This window comes from Oncorhynchus nerka, linkage group LG10 (assembly GCF_034236695.1).
Source record: "Oncorhynchus nerka isolate Pitt River linkage group LG10, Oner_Uvic_2.0, whole genome shotgun sequence".
Taxonomy (NCBI): domain Eukaryota; kingdom Metazoa; phylum Chordata; class Actinopteri; order Salmoniformes; family Salmonidae; genus Oncorhynchus; species Oncorhynchus nerka.
The window spans coordinates 27,151,594-27,170,670 of record NC_088405.1 but is presented as its reverse complement, the minus strand read 5'-3'; the positions used below and the strand labels follow the sequence as shown (position 1 = coordinate 27,170,670).

Below are 19,077 nucleotides of genomic sequence, written 5' to 3'. Positions count from 1 at the left end.
CTATTTATAGGTGATTGTCTGTCAGTCAATAAGTTCATCACTCTGATCTTCTAGACTGTTAATGAGAGTCTCAGACTAATTATAATCAAGCCTTGGACAACTTTATCAACAATTATTTAGTTATCGATCCCCAATCTCTGTTTGGTGGAGCTAAACCCCCTGTTTTGTTCTTTATTGATCAGCCCCTTGAGGTTCAATAAAATGTGATGCCAAGTAATTTGGGGTGACACATTGTATGGATTGGGAAAGTTAGGAAAGGGTCAAATCAATTATACTCATGACCTTGAGGTGTGAGAAGACAAGAAAGAGCAAAGGACCCCTTAAGAACATCTAACATGAGAGCCCATGAGCAAATCTGAAGATTCTTTACTGGTTGTATTAGCAGATAATGGAGCAGACAAAGTGAGAGAAGAGAAACTCACCTCTTTTCTCTCTTTCAGGTTAGTGAGCATCACTATAGTAGCAGTCTTCTGTTCCCAAATCATCCGCCAGAAGTCAGCCACTGTGTCGTGCATTGGGCCTATGGAAAAGAGAGTGACACTTACTACATAGATGTAAGTGGACATACTAGTTATACAATAGGCCTATGGTGCTAGAAAATAATTGATTTCCATTCCGTAATCCTCTAGTAGTACAGTATTTTGCACAAAATGATTGTACAAAGTTATATTCACCTTGAGCTGCAATTAATTTGTTCTTCTCTTTATAACCCTGGTTAAAAAGAAAATGTGTTTTGCTGAGTTTATTAGACCATAGTGAGAAAGGAAGTTATACTGGACGCATTTAAGTTATCTGTAATGGGACAGAACGAAATACATAGTAAATATCAACAACTCACATCTATGTATGAGGCATTTATGTAGTCCGTACAAGAATGTCCATCTATTTGCGTTAACAATACTCTGGAATGGTCATCTGTTGAAAATGTAAGAAAGAGACAAAATTGTACTAGGAAAATAAGTATGCCTATTTAAAATGTTCATTATGTTATCAAACTGCTTTATCTCAAAAAAGTTCAAGCTACTCTTAAAGGTCAATTCCACAATTTTCAACGTGATTTTCATTATCTCTAGCACAATAACAGTGTCTACATATTTGAAAATGGCGCATTTCGAAGTTTTGTAGAAAAAAGTATGAAGTTATGACATCAGCAAGAAAATACCCTCCCGCTGGCTAGAAAAGCATTGCAGGTTTTGAAAAATCGCTGTTCTTACTTTTAATCCTACCACGTGATGTCACAGACAAGCGTTTTTTTTAGGAGCTTTCTTATCATCTTTTTAAACCAGAAATACCATAGAAACGCGCCGTGTTCATGTATGTTTTTGAGACAATGAATAGGAAGTTGAAAAGTAGCGCAATTGCCCTTTAAGTGGGTTTAATGGTTCCAAAACGTATTCCCATAACAATTCCATCACTCACATGGTAGGATGTTTGGATACCTGTTCTTGTCCCTGTTGATCTCCCTGCTAGCCTCCTCAAAGGAGCCGTGGTGGTAGCCACAGGTCAGTGACTACACAGACACAAACACAGAGGTTCAAACTGAGCCAGTCATGAAGCCTTCAGACATGCAGCATTATATGTAACAGCATAAAGAAGTATGAACTCCTCCTGACATTATTAGGTATCACATTACTAATGTAAGCACTATGTGTTGTTTGAAAAGCAACCCACATTGAACTCCTCTCTAAAAAGCTTGCAGTCGTCTGCCGAGCGTATTCGGAACTCGTCCTCCAGCAAGTCCAGGGGGATGGGGAAGTACCTCTTGGATGGAGAGGGGGATCGTGGGAGGAGGACCACTGTCTGCTCTCCTGTGTGAAACAAAAACATTGGAACGTCAATGTTTTTACATTCAGTACAAGAATTGTGAAATAAATCAATAAAGTTCTGCCTCTCTTTTTAGAGACAGAACTAGGTCACCTCATTACACACAGGTGACTACTGCAAGTCGCCCTGGATAAGAGCATCTGCTAAATGACTCAAATGTAAAAAATGACTAGGCGACCATAAGGAGGGTGACCTCATACAAGAGATGTATATAAACAACTGTCTGGGCCTTCAATTCTTCACTCACAGTTCACTTACTCAACATTGTACATTACATGTGAAAGTTACATTAATTACAAGGTTTTTTGCTTCAACTGTGGCAATGTAGACTGTGAATCTTATTATTATTTAGACTTGTCTGGTTCATGTCTTGACAGCTCTCAATACCAGCATACGCCAACAGTAGGATATCTCTACAGAATAGACTTGACTTTCTGTTTTGATTGTGATGACTTATCTAGAGCACAGATTCAATCCGTATGGAATTTCAAAAAGGACTACTGTACACACACAACCTAAGACTTGCATCACATTCCACAACACATACTCAATGCTTCAAATGCAATATTGTATACGTAAGATGTACGTGGCAACATAATGTGCAACATAATGAAGTCGAGACATACCTTGATCTTCCAAGAAGCCATTTGGAGTCTTCTGAGAGATAAGAGCCTTCCTGTGGTTTCTAAACCTAACCAGAGGGTGAGAGAGAGAACAGAAAAACGAAACGAAACAAAAACGTTATCTGACCATAACCCCAGAAAAAATCATATTTCAGCTCAACAAGTCAGTAGAAATAGACACCCACCATCTGAACTGAAAGCTGTTCTTTCTCATGAGAAGCAGATTGTTAACTCCTCTCTCAGTGGTGAGGATACTGAGTGGGGGAATGTGTGAGAGCATGGTCTGATATGACCCAGCTAGCCATTTGTTGTCTATTTAACTGGTAGAGCAGCTGTTGGAGTACACACACACGCACACGCACGCACGCACGCACGCACGCACACACACACACACACACACACACACACACACACACACAGTGGGGGTAGGCTGGGCTGATAAGAGCACGGTGGGGGTGGGGTGAAGCCATCCAGTGTTGTTTGTTACCTTAGGAAGTATACAATCAGGAGAATGATGATGATGAGAAGAAGAGAGATCAGCGTAGGGGGAAGGACATGGGCACCCTGGGAGGTAGGGTTTTCTGGGAAACAAAGATACACACATTATTTTGTATACTACATATACAACAAGTGTTGTCAATATTTACATGTAACCATTTTAATAGATACTTGAGCTATTGGTCTACCTGTTGTTTAAAGTTATGATCAAGTTAATTAATGCTGATTGTTCTGTTTAATTCACTATTCGTGCGGGAGTTAGTTACCTAAAGTCTGGTTCTCACGAGAGGAGTTATTCAAGGTTATTGTAGTTGCAATCAGAAACAACACCATTGTGACTGTGGAGATAAACAGAACATGAGTGAATACATAACACTGTAAGAAAATGCAGAAGCTGTGATGCTTCATTAATTCCACTAGAGGGCGTCCACGATACAAGCAAATCCTGGCCTGGTGATGACAGTGCTGTCTGTGAAAATAAGGGGATGATGTCAGGCCCTCTGACCGTATGATTGTGTAACTCCTTGTATCCTATCCATTTCTTGCCCTGTCCTGTCCATATGCACTTAGCAGTATGGTGCATCACCTCAGATCTCACAACCCTAAAATACACATATCATGGTAACAGGAAGCACTATCTCATAGACGGCAGAAATCAGATCCCTTGTAGTCCTAGACAGACTGGAGAAGAGCTAAACAAGCTCAAGGGATGTGAATCTCACACTGCAGTCTCACACACAGAGAAATAGCAATGAGAAGTGCTTGGATAGGGGGAGTGAGAAACAGTGGAAAACAGAGAGAAAAATATCATTTTTCCAGAACGATCCATCTGAAGGGAGAGGAATGAGGAAACTCCTGGTCCCATTGAGTAGCACTATGTGGCGTGAAGCAATTCTCTATTTCATCACTATTACCTGCATTGCATCTCTATCACAAACTATGCATTTCTACCTCTCTGTAGTCTTTTTCTTGCTGGCAGTCTGTCTATAATTCCCTCACTCCTGGGCAAATCTATTTAAATGCAATGTATTATATACGAGAACAGTTATTGCCCAGTGTTTTATCCATGCGCAGACTTGGGAGCATCACTTTATATTGCATGTCTCCTTAGCCTTAGAAAAAGCTGTTTTGCATAGACATCATTTATACTTCAAATCTAGTAGCTTCACTAGAAGTGGATCACCCTGAAAGGCCTTATTCATGACTTTTTGGAAACACATTTGCCTCTCTCAATCTCACCCCCCCCACACACACATATGTTCAAAGCCAAGGGGCATGTACTGCATATGTGCCCCACTGTGCTGAAGGTGCCCAATCTCTCCCCAGTGTTAACAAGCTGACAGTGTCAACACCTGCTCCCTGCAGAACTCTACTGGGCAAAAACACATTCACTCACAGTGTTGGCATTCCACCATACTGGGCTACACACAACATTAACCATGAAGGCATCAATGATTCTGCCATTCCTATACAGCCTAACACTGTATATCACACGGTTTAGGCACATTTATGCTTCCTTCCCGCACTGCAGTCTTTGTTTGCCAGAGTGCATGTTTGATTGAATTCTGCCCTGTAATGAAACAGGTTTGGGCTATGGCAGGATAACTTGGAAAGAAGCAGGGCAAAGCTACATCATTTAAATCCTTCAACTCAGCAGTCCTTCTCAGTGCTATCAAAAGTATGTTAAGAGTTGGACCCAGAACTACAATGTAATTATTATTGCTGATTATAAAAGCTCCCAAACTCAACGAGATGGCCTCAATGGTATTTAGCATGCTGCAGTAGCAATTCTCAAGCATTGCATGATATGTTATTACCATAATCAAAAATGCATTTACCTAAACAAGGATTGCTCCATGCAGGTAATGTTATTAATACATCATGTAATTCATTCAATATTACTAGATGTATATATCTACAACAATGCATCAGAAACAAAAGGGGAAAGTTGCAAAACTCAATATTATAAAGTAACTCAATAAATGAGTGGTATTTATAAGAAAGACGCAGGATGTGAAAAATGGATGAAAGCCGCATCCAAAACAGGACCAACTCGGTCTCACCTCAACTCTTACACGCAAACCTAAGTGAGCATGACGGACCCTGAAAAAATAGCATGCTCATACAAACGTATCCTTCCCTACAGAAGACTTGTAACCTTTTAATTGATTTGTATTATTAATTAAAGCAGAGATGTGCAGTTAAAAGTATGCATTCCATTCCAACTGGATACGTATTGTACAGGAGCTTTCAGATTTGAGAGGTTTTTCCCTTCATGTCCATTAGAGCCCATGAACAAGAAGGGTGATTCCACGCCAGGAAGACCCACATTGTTTTGGGTTATCTCAGATTGTTCTGGCAATTGTGGTAGCAGAATCAGAATCAGATGTTTTATTTACATTATAATGCTTACATGAGATATTTGTCATTAGGATGTCTTATTTTGGATAATACTGTTGGCAGTTTGCAGTCATCCCTTCTCTGCTAGAGCTTAGTCACTTGGGGCCCAGAGAGGGGAGAGGTCAGGCTTGTCTTCATATGTCAATGTATCTGTTAAACCATGTGATGCTATGAAGAATATCAGAAGGGGAGGAGGACAGAATGGAGGCTTGTCTTCTTATGGGAATGTGTCTGTAACTATTGTATGTCCCCTCTGAGTTTGCCCTTATCTTGATCTAGTATATGACCTAAGAGGCTCACTGTCTTTTCTGATCTTGTCCAGGAGGAGGTGTATTTGAGATGGGAGTATCTAGAATTGACAATTAATATATGCCATTGGATGAGGTAATGGTTTGGTACTATGTTGTACCAAGAACTTATTTTAGGAGACCAAACTGAACGATAATTTATAGCTAATGCTATCTGGCTATGGGATACTCCTCTTTCAAGTAAGAGGTTATTTGTGAACTGTTCCTGAGATCTGTGTTTCGTCATGTGAGTTGAGATGGGTGTGTCTTGGCTATAAATGATACTAAGAACTGTTTTGTAAGCACTCTCAGAGAATTCATTTATAGACACTGAATTGATCTGAGAGTCACAGGGCTATGGTGAAGCTCATATATAATTAAAGATGGACTTTATAATATACTCTGACGTGTGTGTGGTTTGCTCTCTCAATGTTTAGTAATACAGGAATTTACCATGACACAATTCTCATATAGAAACTGCATTGGGAGGAATGATGCTTGACATGCTTTTTACATTTTTATCACAAACCAATTCAGAGAAAATCATGATTAAACCTATACACATCCCTCCTGATCTGTTAACCGTACATGATACAGACAACATCATTGTGTCATTATACTCTGTATACTGTGCTCTAAAATATGGAGTATGTCTGGATTCTGAAATACAATTTTATTACATTAATTTATTCAAAATAAAACATTTTATAGACATAGTTTTAAACAATATACTCTACAAGGACATTACATTTCCAGAGTGGTTACAGTTACAGTTTTGCAGTTATGATAAGAGTTATGAGCACCAACAAGACAGTGAATGGGAAAATAGATTCAAAGGGTACTTACTCCCTCTGCTTGTGATTGGTTAATGACCTATAATGTCAATTTCTATGTAGAAAAGGTATAAAACTCATATATATATATATAATATATATATATATATATATATATATATATATATATGGTCGCCCACGAGATCCTCCCAGTCAGGGCCGTTATGCACTCCAGGGGCATGGCGAGGATATCCGCGTGCCCCCGACCAGGCTGAGGCCAAGAGGAGTCAGTGAGGCACTTGCTCTGGGAGTGCAGAGCCGCCAGGGAGCTGTGGAAGAAAGCAGGCCCCCTGATTTCCCCGTGTCTGTCAGCAGGGGAGGACCTAACGTCCCAGCTCATGCTGTATGGGGTGGGCCGAAGGCCTATTCCATAAAAGGCCTTCACCAAGCTCTGGCCCACCCTCACATGTCTGAAGGAAGCACTGTGGTCCTCCCGCAACCTGCTCGTAGCGAAATGAGTAGAGACCACCCCCCAGGCAGTGTCCATGGTAGCCACGGAAGCCCTGGGGTGCTACAGAAGAAAGGGGGCCTCGACCCCAAGCAAAGGGTCCTCCACAACACCCACAGCGCTGCTGACAGCGCTGCGGCACCTAGGGTGTTTACGCCTAGGGGAGAGATGTCCTCTGGGCCCTGAAGGACAGGATGGTAATTGATTCGGAAGAGCAGGAGGAGGCGAGTTTGATAACCACCACCACACCCCGCTCCTGTAGAGGACAGCTTTTTAACAATGTGACTTTTTTAAAAACATTTAAAAAACATCATTTCAAATGGCTTTTATAGATTTGAGGTTTTTACAAAGAAAAGTACTTTTATTCATGGTTGTTTCTATTGTCTTTAACATGTACCTTTTAAGAAACTTAAATTTAATATTCAAATGCTGTGTTTTATGCTTTTATTCAGTTTTTAGGTGTATAAAATGATGTACAAAAATATATATGAGCCGTTTTTAAAGGAAATGCAATAATACAACTTTTCCAAAATAAATGTATTTGACATATTATTCGAAAAATGGGTTGATTGGATCCTGGATGCTGATTGGACGAGCAGCATTCCAAGCCAAGCTGTATTTGCAACACAGGCACACATATGCCTGCTAACAGTTCCATCTGAATTATCACTGCACCTCCATAACAATATAATCTAGTTCATGTTGCTGTTGGAATAACCTCTCAACTTGCACATTAAAACTGCAATATGTCACTTTTTGGATGATGAACAAATTCACATAGATGTGCGCTATTTCTATACTTCCCGTTCTTAAGTTTTGTTTTTGCGTCTTTTACTTTCGGTTTTGTACATCAGCTTCAAACAGCTGAAAATACAATATTTTTGGTTATGGAAAATATATATTCACATCAGTTTAGATGGTACAATGATTATCTACACTATACTTGCTTGTTTTGTCACAAACTGAAATTTTTGCAATTTTAGCAACCAGGAAATGATGGAGCGATTTCTGCATAGTGCATCTTTAATTCCCTTTGCTTCTAGGTCTACCATTTGGTTTGTATAAACGGGGGTTAAAATAAGCCTTGCTGTCTGCCTGTTCGACCTCAGAAACAATGTTTCACTTTTGAAATGCAATCTCCCCTGTACTTAACTTTTTCTGAGCCAGGCGAAATCACGCATCAATGTCATTATTATGGATATGTCCAAGTAAATACGGCTAGTTTACTGTCATTCTAGGTGCAATGTTTGACATGACTGTGCTAGCTGAAGTTGGCTAGCTTGAAAATGACAAGAACGTTAGTCAGCCTGAATAGTCAGCCTGCATACCCTCCCAAGCAGACACGCAACGGCTCTCACGGAACTGGACTATCTGCAAACTTGAAACCACATATTCCGAGGCTGCATTTATTGTAGCTGGGGACTTTAATAAAGGACATCTGAGAAAAACACTTATTCTGAGGAAATCTGAGGAACATAACAAATTCTGATATTTCTACTACAGTACATTGTATTGTATTTACACTGTTTATGCACCGCATAATTATTTATATAAGGGATTCTTGACATAGCTCACTCTAATATATCTACTGCTGTACATAGTTTATCTTGTGTACATTTCCCCAGTATATATATGAATAGATTGCATGTTTTCATACTGCTACAGTGTTATTTGGGTTGTTCTTTGGATTTGTCCTGCCTTTCTTGCTTTATTGCCTTCCTTTTTTGTACTTCTGTTTACATTGGAGCTGTTTGCCATTTGACTGCATTGTTAGGAGCTCGTAACATAAGCAGTTCGCTGCACTGCTATAACACCTGCTAAACTGTGTACGCGACCAATACACTTATTTGATTTGATTCGATTTGCATTGCAACATAATCAAAAAAACTGACAACCAGATTTTTGTCCCGACTACTTCGGGTAGAAGAATGAAATTGTATGAATTAACTTATCCAAATAACGGTTCTACTGAAAATATGCAAATCATTGTTCTTTTAATATGTTGGTAAACAGTTTTATAAAAGCAACAAGGCATGCAAGTCAGTGCTATATCATTAATACAGTAAGGTAAATGGATTGACTGGCCTGATGCAAACAACACCATTTACCTGTGACTGTATTCATTACATAGCACTACCTCTTGTGCCTTATTCTTTAATATATATATTTTTTAGATTTTGCTTATTTTCTACATAGAAATTTACATTAGGTCATTAACCAATCACATTCAGCAAATCACCAGCAGAGGGTGTAAAGACCCTTTGAATACATTTTTCCCATTCACTGTGTTGGTGGTGCTCATAAAATGTATCATAACTGCAAAATTAGCAATGCATCCACTCTGGAAATGTGATGTACTTGTAGAGTATATTGTTTTGATGTTGAATAAATTAACGTGAAAAATTGTATTTCAGAATCGAGACATACTCCATATTTTAGCGCACACTATATGGAGTATAATGACACAATGATGTTGTCTGTATCATGTACGGTTCAAAGATCATAGGGTCTTACAGGAGGCGTGTGTATAGGTTTAAAATGGCCACTTTCATCATGATTTTCTCAAAAATGGTTTGCGATACAAATATAAAAGCATATCAAACATGTTTCCTCTCATGTTTCTAAGTGATCATTTCCAGAACAATCTGAGATACCCAAAAATATTTTCGGGCCTTCCTGGCATGGAATCGCCCAGAACATTTGTTCATATTTTAGTCACATTTCATCTCATTCGTTCTGGACGGCCAATGACTGGTTTATTTCACTTGATTCACCACTAAGCTGTGCAAAAATTGTTTATGTAAATTTGTACTGTGGCCAAATGTACAGTATGTGCTTTAAATGATGTGAAAGTAACTGTTTAAATGTGATGAATCCACTCTAATCTATTTTGACCTTCAGAAATACTGACGGTTATAGGTGGGTAAATATTAATCCCAGCCATAACCCTGAGTGGAAAATCCTATTTTTCATCATTACTTTACTCCAGGAAGCCCTGAAAAGCTATTGCACATCTGCACATCTGCACATCTGCACACACACACACACACACACACACACACACACACACACACACACACACACACACACACACACACACACACACACACACACACACACACACAGGATTGCATGGATAACTGAACGGCACATTCATCTGACAAACAGGATGCATTGAATTCTGAATTGCACATTACTGTGACCACAATATCCACCCTGACATGAAGTGGCTATAGGTATAATATGGTTTACGGCCTGACATGAATCCAAATGAACCCAGCTGAAGAGCACATAGTGATGAGTGAACCTTATATTAAAAACATCATAATTTATAAATTATTAAAACATATTTTTACAGGTTCCAATGGATACTGTACTCACAGGCATATAAATATGTTCTGTGTATGTTCTTTACCAATGAACATGGTGATACAAGCATACAGGGATTGCAACATTTGATCCAAGCATAAAAAAGGCACCCAAAATATAGCAATCCATTTACTGCCCTTGAAATCTTTCCTTATCTCCAATTTCAAAGAGATTCCATCAGACAGGCTAGACTAGTGCACCCTTTGTCTTAGGAAACAAAGAGAAAACATTCATCTTTATGTGACATCCCAACCCACATCCATTGAAGTTCAGGTTTCTTCATGAATCAATAAAACCTAAAAGCAGCATCTTTGCTTCAGGGATTAAAGATGGATGACACAAAATGTTTGTTTTTTTTTTACAAGGAGAGAGAGAGAACAAAGACAGTGGAGAGCAACCACAGAAGCATGGCTGTCTGCTAGAGCAGACACTGGACCTGGAGAACAAATACATGTCAGTGGAGCGAGTAAAAAGAGGAGGGGAGGATGAGAGGAGAGATGAGAGGCTTCAGAAGCTATGTATTAGCAGCTATAATGAGAAACTTCCCTATTAGACAAACAGCAACAGTACTAAAGCGAAGGGTGGCTTCACTGGCAAGTAAGCAGGCCATGCTACTGATAAAAATCTGGATCACCAGATCATAACCCGATGAAATCCATTGTCGTAAGAACGGTTATATTTCTGTTGTTGTGGTATGAAGGAAGGTTGAATATTTGTCTGTTCAGAAGCATGCTACTGTATTGAGCCTCTCGGTTATGGGCTTTTCTTTCAGCCAACATGCGCTAAGCATCCATACATACAAGTCATCACAGCATAATATGCATTAATATTGAAGCTGTGACAATCTTATTTTCGTAATCTCCTATACATCACTAATCATTATGTCGGGAGCATGGTCAGGGTCAACAAAGTCAATTCAGGAATTGAATTGAAATCCTAATTGAAAACAAGGGTCCCTTTACATTAAAATAATGAATTTAGATTGATGTCCTAAATGGCCTGAGTTGAAATGAAATCGACTCAGGGGTTACTCACAGTTTAAAAGCAGAGCTGACCGGATTCAGTAGGAGTTAATCCAATAGTCCATAGCAGCCAGAAGGTCTGGTTCTCTTCCTGACTGGCCCCTTTGGGATTCAGTACCCACAACCCAGTCCACATTCACATTGTCTCGGGAGGTACAGGGTCTGGTGGGAGAGTAGTCGATGTGATCAGGACACACTAGTCCTGGAGCTAAGGTCCAGTAGCTGGGTTTCAGGGGACTTCAGGGTTTTAGGTCATGCCACAGAGTAAAGTAGGCTCGAGTTCAGTGACCTACATAAATGCATATCACCTGAAGAAAGACAAGACGAGAAAAAACGGTTAGATCCCAGTTAATACCATGGTTGCTGCTATAGAAAGCTCTATAACTTCCTCACCATGGTGACACCCCCAGAAATAGTACATTCAAAGTAGCTTTAAAAAGACCAGGGAATTAAATTAATAAAGTCATGACCTGGACTCCACTCTGTTTACTTGTTAGTCATAGGGATTTTTCTCCTGTTCATTGTTTGGGCCTGACAGAGGAAAAGTCTAAGGGATTAACAAACTAATGAAGCTACTTCCTGTGTACAGAAGGAGTGGGAGTCTGTCTACTTGAGTGAACTGTACCGCAGAGAGAGAGAGATTGTACTATTCTAGACTTTGTGGGTAAGAGAGAAGGGAGGGTGGTAAAGCGAGAGAAAGAGAGAAGTGGTGTAGTTCACACATGTGTGTGTATGTTTCTGTGTGTGTGTGTTATTCTGTTTCTTTGTCTGGACTGTGACAAACCACTTTAATCTAGCCCCCACAGCATGGCAAAGCAATACATGTCAATTTCAAGAGCTATTAATTGTTAAGCATACCAATCTAATCCCACCCACGGACAGAAATTCAGAGGAAAAGTGTGAGGAATATACAATCCGTTATGTTAACTCTCAAAAATAGAGACAATAAATACTCACAAAAAAATATACACAATAGCCAAGACTAACACCTTTACAATACTGTGATTGGCATGGCATAGACAAAACATATCCAATTGTATACATATTTGGAATTGGCAGTGTTTCATTCCACTGTGGTCTAAAGAGCTAAGTATTGCTACACATTGTAGCATTTTGGAATCTGAGTGCCCAAAACAAAGCCTTGACTGTGACGTTACTCTATGGCTCTAGCCATGTATGAAGGAGAGAACATGGCTCTGAGTGCCCACATACTCCCTCTCTCCCAACACAGGGTTCCTCTACCCACAGGTGGAGACACAAAACCAGATTGTTTAGTGACCGGCCACTGAGTCAGAGCAGAGGTGAACCAGTGATCCCAGTTGGAGAAGCCCACTCATACAGAGTCATGATGGGTGAATGGGGCCTCTAGGAACAAGGGTGGGACTGGGGTTGCAAAGCTACCGGTTGTTTACCAAAGCTACCGGAATATTCAGTAACTTTGATAATTCACATGGACTTGATGGCAATCTTTTGTCATTTATATTTTAATCCTTAAAAAAAAATAATAATCATATTTTGGTCACATTATTTACATCTGTGTCCATCTTGTCCATGAATATGTAGATCATATAGAACATCATGAATTTTAACTACTGCCACCAGTGCAGCCACAAAACATTTGCAACAAAGATATATTAACATAGTAAAATAAAAATAGCTTTTAGAAATACAGTGTACAGGTATTTCTGATATATGGAAATGCGTCTTTTCTTGTTGAAAATAATCTTATATTAAATCAAATATATTCAGGGCTTTACTTTTTTATTGCATTCTCCTTTCCAGACATTAGTACTCGGGGGATTGGCCTCCGTCATCTTTATTTCCTTCCGAGTCACTTTCAAGTGTATCTTTTGTCCCTTTCAAGTGTACGTATATTCTTCTGAGTCACTTTCAAGTGTATATTCTTTTGAGTCACATTCATCTTGTGTTGTGACATCTGTTATTGGCTCAAACAGTTTCAGATTGGAACGAAATGCCACCATTTGCTGGACCCTTTCGTTGGTCAGCCTATTGGACACCAAGAAAAGATGCGTACAATACATAGAACACCAATAAATACACAAATACAGTGACAATAAAACCAGCACATCATCAATTCATTATAAAAACTAAAATTCCCTTGGTGTGTGCAATCCCAAAGAGTGACCAATTGCGCTCTGATGCAGCAGATACTACATCTGGTTTATACTACATCTGCAGTATAATTGAGGCAATGGAGGACAAGGCTTCAAAGCTGCAGAGTACATTCCACCAGCTTGACGCAGAGATGTGTTCAGCGGAATTCCAAAACCCATCATCTTTCCACAAGCCGTCCTACGTCCTGAATATGGCCAAACTCCCCAGAACCTTTCCCTCATCCAGCTGAAGGTGGTGTGCCATGGCTGAAGTCATGTCGTATACTGACATTATCTGCTCCGCAGATAGGATTGGAGGCTTTCTGGCACATTTTGTATTCAGCAAAAAAGCAGCTGCTTGGATGAGCTTGGTGCAGAAGTCTTGCCTTTTGTCAATCATTTCCAAAACTGCCTCTTCTTCTGCTTCATCCAGCAAAGACATTGTCAGTGCAGCACCAATCTGCTCACTGCCCCATCTCCCTCCACCTGGTTAATGGCAGACGCAATTGGGGTGAGTAAGGTCAGGTTGTTGTCAATGTGCTCCCAAAACACATATTCAAGGAATGTCTTCTTGATTGTAGAATTAATTTCTATGGGCTCTGAGATGGCCATATCTTGCAGGGACACTTTCCCTACTAGAAGGCTTGTGCACATTATTACAGAGGAGCGCCATCTGGTTTTGCAGGGCAGTTTGAGAGAGGTGTTTTTCTGGTTTTCACACTGTTTTTCTCTAAACATTGCTGAGGCCATCCATTTCCCTTTGACATATTTCACTACCTTGTAGGCTTTATTGTACAGGGTTTGCATGGTTTCCAGGGCCATGATGTCTCCCAGGAGAAGATTGAGACCATGTGCTGCACAGCAAATTGGAGTGATATGAGGGAAGGCTTCTTCGACTTGTCTCCAAGCTGCTTTCATATTTACCACATTGTCTGTAACTACGGCAAAACATACTTATCAGCTCATCTGCAATGAATTTGCTTATGTGTCTGTTGATTTTTTTGTAAAACATTGGCTGGGGAGTGCAAAAAATGTCATCGATAATACCTTCCCCACATACATTTGAGCATCTATCACAGCAACACATTCTGCCTTGTCAATAGTGACCTTTTCTTGCACTGACATGTTCTGACTGCAACAAGTTGGTTGAATGTTCAAGAATCTTTTCCAGTGAACATTGATTGTAAGCATGAGAAGGGAGCATGTGGCATAGACGGCTCAAGCCAGGCATTCATCTGCTTTCTGCTTCTTTTTAAAAAATTTTATATTTAACCTTTATTTAACTAGGCAAGTCAGTTAAGAACAAATTCTTATTTACAATGTCGGCCTACATCGGCCAAACACGGACAACACTGCTGCAATTGTGCGCCAACCCATGGGACTCCAAATCACGCCCGGTTGTGATACAGCCTGGATTCGAACAACGGTGTCTGTAGTGACGTCTCAAGCACTGAGATACAGTGCCTAAGACCGCTGCGCCACTCGGGAGCCCTATCCAAACCATGGGTAGTTGCTGCTGACTCAGAAGTTGATGCTGTGCTGAGAGTTGAAGGTTAAGTGGAGGGGTTGTAGTGACTTCTCTTTAAAGCTTCCTGGGACCTTTTTACAGTTGTTCAAATGAAACTGCAACTTTGTATCATTTTTGCAAAAGTTTTTTTGAGCAGTAATTGCACATTAACTGATACCCTCCATCTTCATTAACTTATTTGAAATGCCTCCACATGAAAATGCTTCCATGTTCTTAACCACTGGTGTTCAGAATGGTGTTCATTGACTACAGCTCATCATTCAACACCATATTACCCACAAAGCTTATCACTAAGCTAAGGACCCTGGGACCCTCTGCAACTGGATCCTGGACTTCCTGACGGGCCACCTCCAGATAGTGAGGGTAGACAACAACTCATCTGCCACGCTGATCCTCAACACGGGGGCACCTCAGGGGTGCATGCTTAGTCCCCTCCTGTACTCCCGGTTGAACCCATGACTGCATGGCCAAGCACGACTCCAACACCATCACTAAGTTTGCCGACAACACAACAGTGGTAGGCCTGATCACCGACAATGATGAGACAGCTTTTAGTGAGGTCAGAGACCTGGCAGTGTGGTACCAGTACAACAACCTCTCCCTCAAAGTGATCAAGACAAAGGAGATCATCGCGGACTACAGTAAACGGAGGGCCGAACATGCCCCCATTCTCATCGACGGGGCTGTAGTGGAGCAGGTTGAGAGCTTCAAGTTCCTTGATGTCCACATCACCAACAAATTATCATGGTCCAAACACACCAAGACAGTCATGAAGAGGGCATGACAACGCCTATTCCCCCTCAGGAGACCGAAAAGATTTGGCATGGGTCCTCAGATCCTCAAAACGTTCTACAGTTGCATCATCGAGAGCAACTGGTTTGGCCACTGGTTTGGCAACTGCTCTCGGCATCTGACCACAAGGCGCTAAAGAGGGTAGTGCATACAGCCCAGTACATCATTGGGGCCAAGCTTCCTGCCATCCAGGACCTCTATACTAGGCGGTGTCAGAGGAAGGCCTTAAAAATTGACAAAGACTCCAGCCACCCTAGTCATAGACGGTTCTTTCTGCTACTGCACAGCAAGTGGTACCGGAGCACCAAGTCTAGGTCCAAAAGGCTTCGTAACAGTTTCTACCCCCAAGCTATAAGACTGCTGAACAGCTAATCATTTGTACAAGGATCTCTGTACTTTTCTCCGTTCATCTTTGCCTTGATCCTGACTAGTGTCCCAGTCCCTGCCACTGAAAACCACCCCCACAGCATGCCACCACCATGCTTCACCGTAGGGATAGTGCCAGGTTTCCTCCAGATGTGACGCTTGGTTTCATCAGACCAGAGAATCTTGTTTCTCATGGTCTGAGAGTCTTTAGGTGCATGTTGGCAAACTCCAAGTGGGCTTTCATGTGCCTTTTACTGAGGAGTGGCTTCCGTGTGGCCACTCTACCATAAAGGACTGATTGATGGAGTGCTGCAGAGATGGTTGTTCTTCTGGAAGGTTATCCTGTCTCCACAGAAGAACTCTAGAGCTCTGTCAGACTGACCATCAGGTTCATCAGGTCATCTCCCAAGCTCTAGGAAGAGTCTTGGTGGTTTCAAACTTATATTTAAGAATGATGGAGGCCCCAATGTTCTTGGGGACCTTCAATGTTGCAGACATTTATTTAGTACCCTTCCCCAGATCTGTGCCTCGGCAGAATCCTGTCTAACAGCTCTACGGACAATTCCTTCGACTTCATGACTTGGTTTTTGTTCTGACATGCACTGTCAAATGTGGAACCTTATATAGACAGGTGTGTGCCTTTCCAACTCATGTCCAATCAATTGAATTTACCACAGGTAGACTCCAATCAAGTTGTAAAAACATCTCAAGGATGATCAACGGAAACATGATGCACCTGAGCTCAATTTCGAGTCTCATAGCAAAGGGTCTGAATACTTATGTAAATAAGGTATTTCAGTTTTTATTTTGAAAAATGTGCAAACATTTTTGAAAACGTGTTTTTGCTTTCTTATTATGGGGTATTGTGTGTAGATTGCTGAAGATTTGAATGTATTTAATCCATTTTAGAATAATGCTGTAACGTAACAAAATGTGGAAAAAGTCAAGGGGTCTGAATACTTTCCGATTTCACTATATTTAGCTACACAACATAAGACAGCTGTTTACATTCTTCAGTGTATGAAAACATAAAACTTACTTTATATTCTTAAAATGGTTTTAAGTGGATTGAACCTGGCTGAATGTTTCTGAATGAATCTTTGTACACTGACTAATCGCAGAACAAAAATATATAAACTAATAAATCTACTAATCATTTTTTGTGCTGAAGTATACATTTTCTAATTGAAGCAGTGTGGATTAAGTCCATATCTTAATCTGACCAGTTTACTGCTGAGACTACAACATACATGTCTGAAAGCAAGCAACATTACTAAAAATCACAATGAGGTCCTAGTATATGTCCTAAGGATTTAAATATACACATTACAACATTGTGCATGTCTGTTTCTATACCATGACAAAGGATGTTTCCAACAATTAATGAAATACTCTGGATGGCCAAAGCATACATAATCTCCCTGGACCCCCCACAGAAAAAGATGGGTGTGATTTTACTTTCTGTGAGTTGAGGTTTTGTAATGGCAACATAATTACATAAAAAGGATTGCCCCATGACAAATAAGTGAGTTTTCCAAACAAGTACAACAGCACTGAAAGTCACAAATATAGGAATTACTGACACACTCCATACAAGACTGTGAAAAACTAAATTGTAGATGAACAATAACAAGCAAGGAAAAACACGATAAAAGCTGAACAGACAGAGGTCATTTTACTTAATCAAAGGAGTTCCAGTCTGCTGCGGAAGAATTAATCCAAGTATACAGCTAACATTAGCTTCGTGTACAGATATTATTTGTATCTAATTTTGTTACAATGTTATTTGCATTGCTAGTTAAAGCCTACTGTTAGCAAGCTAGCTAATGTTAGTTGCTTGGTGTCTAACGCCAGCTAATGTTATAAATCGTATCTCATTTAGTCAGAAATTCATTTGCATTGCTATTTAAAGCCTACTGTTAGCTAGCTGGTTGGTTAACTTTACCTGCAGATTAATACTGTGTGATTTATAACAACCCGAATGACACCCTCATTAAAATCACAATTGAACAGGAAAAGAGGTATGCTTAGATAACCTCTGCAGAATAATATAAATATATATTTTTTTACATAGAATTAGGCATAATGATTGTGGCTCTAGATTGCAGGAAAATGCTGTTTCAGGTGTTTAAAAATAAATAAATCTCCAAAACACCCTCCCTCCATCCTCACGTACTTCGTGCCACCTCTAAAATAATTGGTGCTTGACGCCCCTGAGTGCGGCAAGTGCCGCTGATTGTTGGTTAGCCTCTCTGCTCCGAGAGATCTCTACAGATATATGTGTAACGTTATACATGTCTCCCGTAGCTAAGAGGCTAGCTGCTGGTAAGCTTTCTTGACTTGAACATACATTTTTGCCAACACATGGCTGATTATGATTAAACAGCTGCTATAAGTGAAAATGTGTTTGGGGTTAACAGTCTAGCTAATAGGCTATGTTAGAGTTACACTTCCTCTTCCAATTATAATGTGGTGAGTTCAAAATAATGAAAAACTATCTACCAAATCAATTCATTTTAAAATGTTCATTACTCCTTGAAATTATCAATCACCTGATGACAAGACATGTGAAAAAATGTTTTGCTAAGGTATGATGGGGGTCCCTAGGTCGCCGGTTTGCAAGGGAGGGAGTCCCTGGGCAGGAAAAGGTTGAAGACCCCTGAGATAGCGAATTTGAGCTATATTAGCATAGACATGACATCAGTCAAAACACCTGAAAACAAGACATGTTATCATGAACAAGATACAACTAGCCGAAACAAACCACCTACGATTCCTCACATGGCAGCTTCTTGTCATTGTTGCTAGCCATCTGGCCCGATCTTGCCATTCAAAAATCACAACACACGGCCTTCTGCCCCATTGAAGCGTGCACATCGTTTTGCCATGTCCTTGGTCTGTTTTGCCCTGTAGTCACGGCAACTTTGGAAGCGTTTGTTAAGGCCTCTACAAGTGCAAGTGATATTAAAGACC

The 19,077-nt window shown here is 40.3% G+C and overlaps 1 protein-coding gene across 2 annotated transcripts in view; it reads right to left on the bottom strand.

Moving 5' to 3' along the window:
- Nucleotides 1-19,077, bottom strand: part of LOC115135080 (receptor-type tyrosine-protein phosphatase epsilon) — a 47,617-nt gene that overhangs the window by 12,717 nt on the left and 15,823 nt on the right. Inside the window, exons 2-10 of one of the 2 annotated variants that reach the window (XM_029669340.2) lie at nucleotides 11,318-11,612; nucleotides 3,212-3,283; nucleotides 2,935-3,028; nucleotides 2,451-2,515; nucleotides 1,672-1,808; nucleotides 1,420-1,510; nucleotides 839-915; nucleotides 675-711; nucleotides 423-520 (exon numbers count right to left, since the gene is read on the bottom strand). In XM_029669340.2, the coding sequence (XP_029525200.2) occupies nucleotides 423-520; nucleotides 675-711; nucleotides 839-915; nucleotides 1,420-1,510; nucleotides 1,672-1,808; nucleotides 2,451-2,515; nucleotides 2,935-3,028; nucleotides 3,212-3,278 (666 nt within the window). In that variant the 5' untranslated portion in view covers nucleotides 3,279-3,283; nucleotides 11,318-11,612. Of the gene's footprint in view, nucleotides 1-422; nucleotides 521-674; nucleotides 712-838; nucleotides 916-1,419; nucleotides 1,511-1,671; nucleotides 1,809-2,450; nucleotides 2,516-2,632; nucleotides 2,747-2,934; nucleotides 3,029-3,211; nucleotides 3,284-11,317; nucleotides 11,613-19,077 lie in introns of those variants that run through there. The other variant, XM_029669341.2, reaches the window with a different exon arrangement.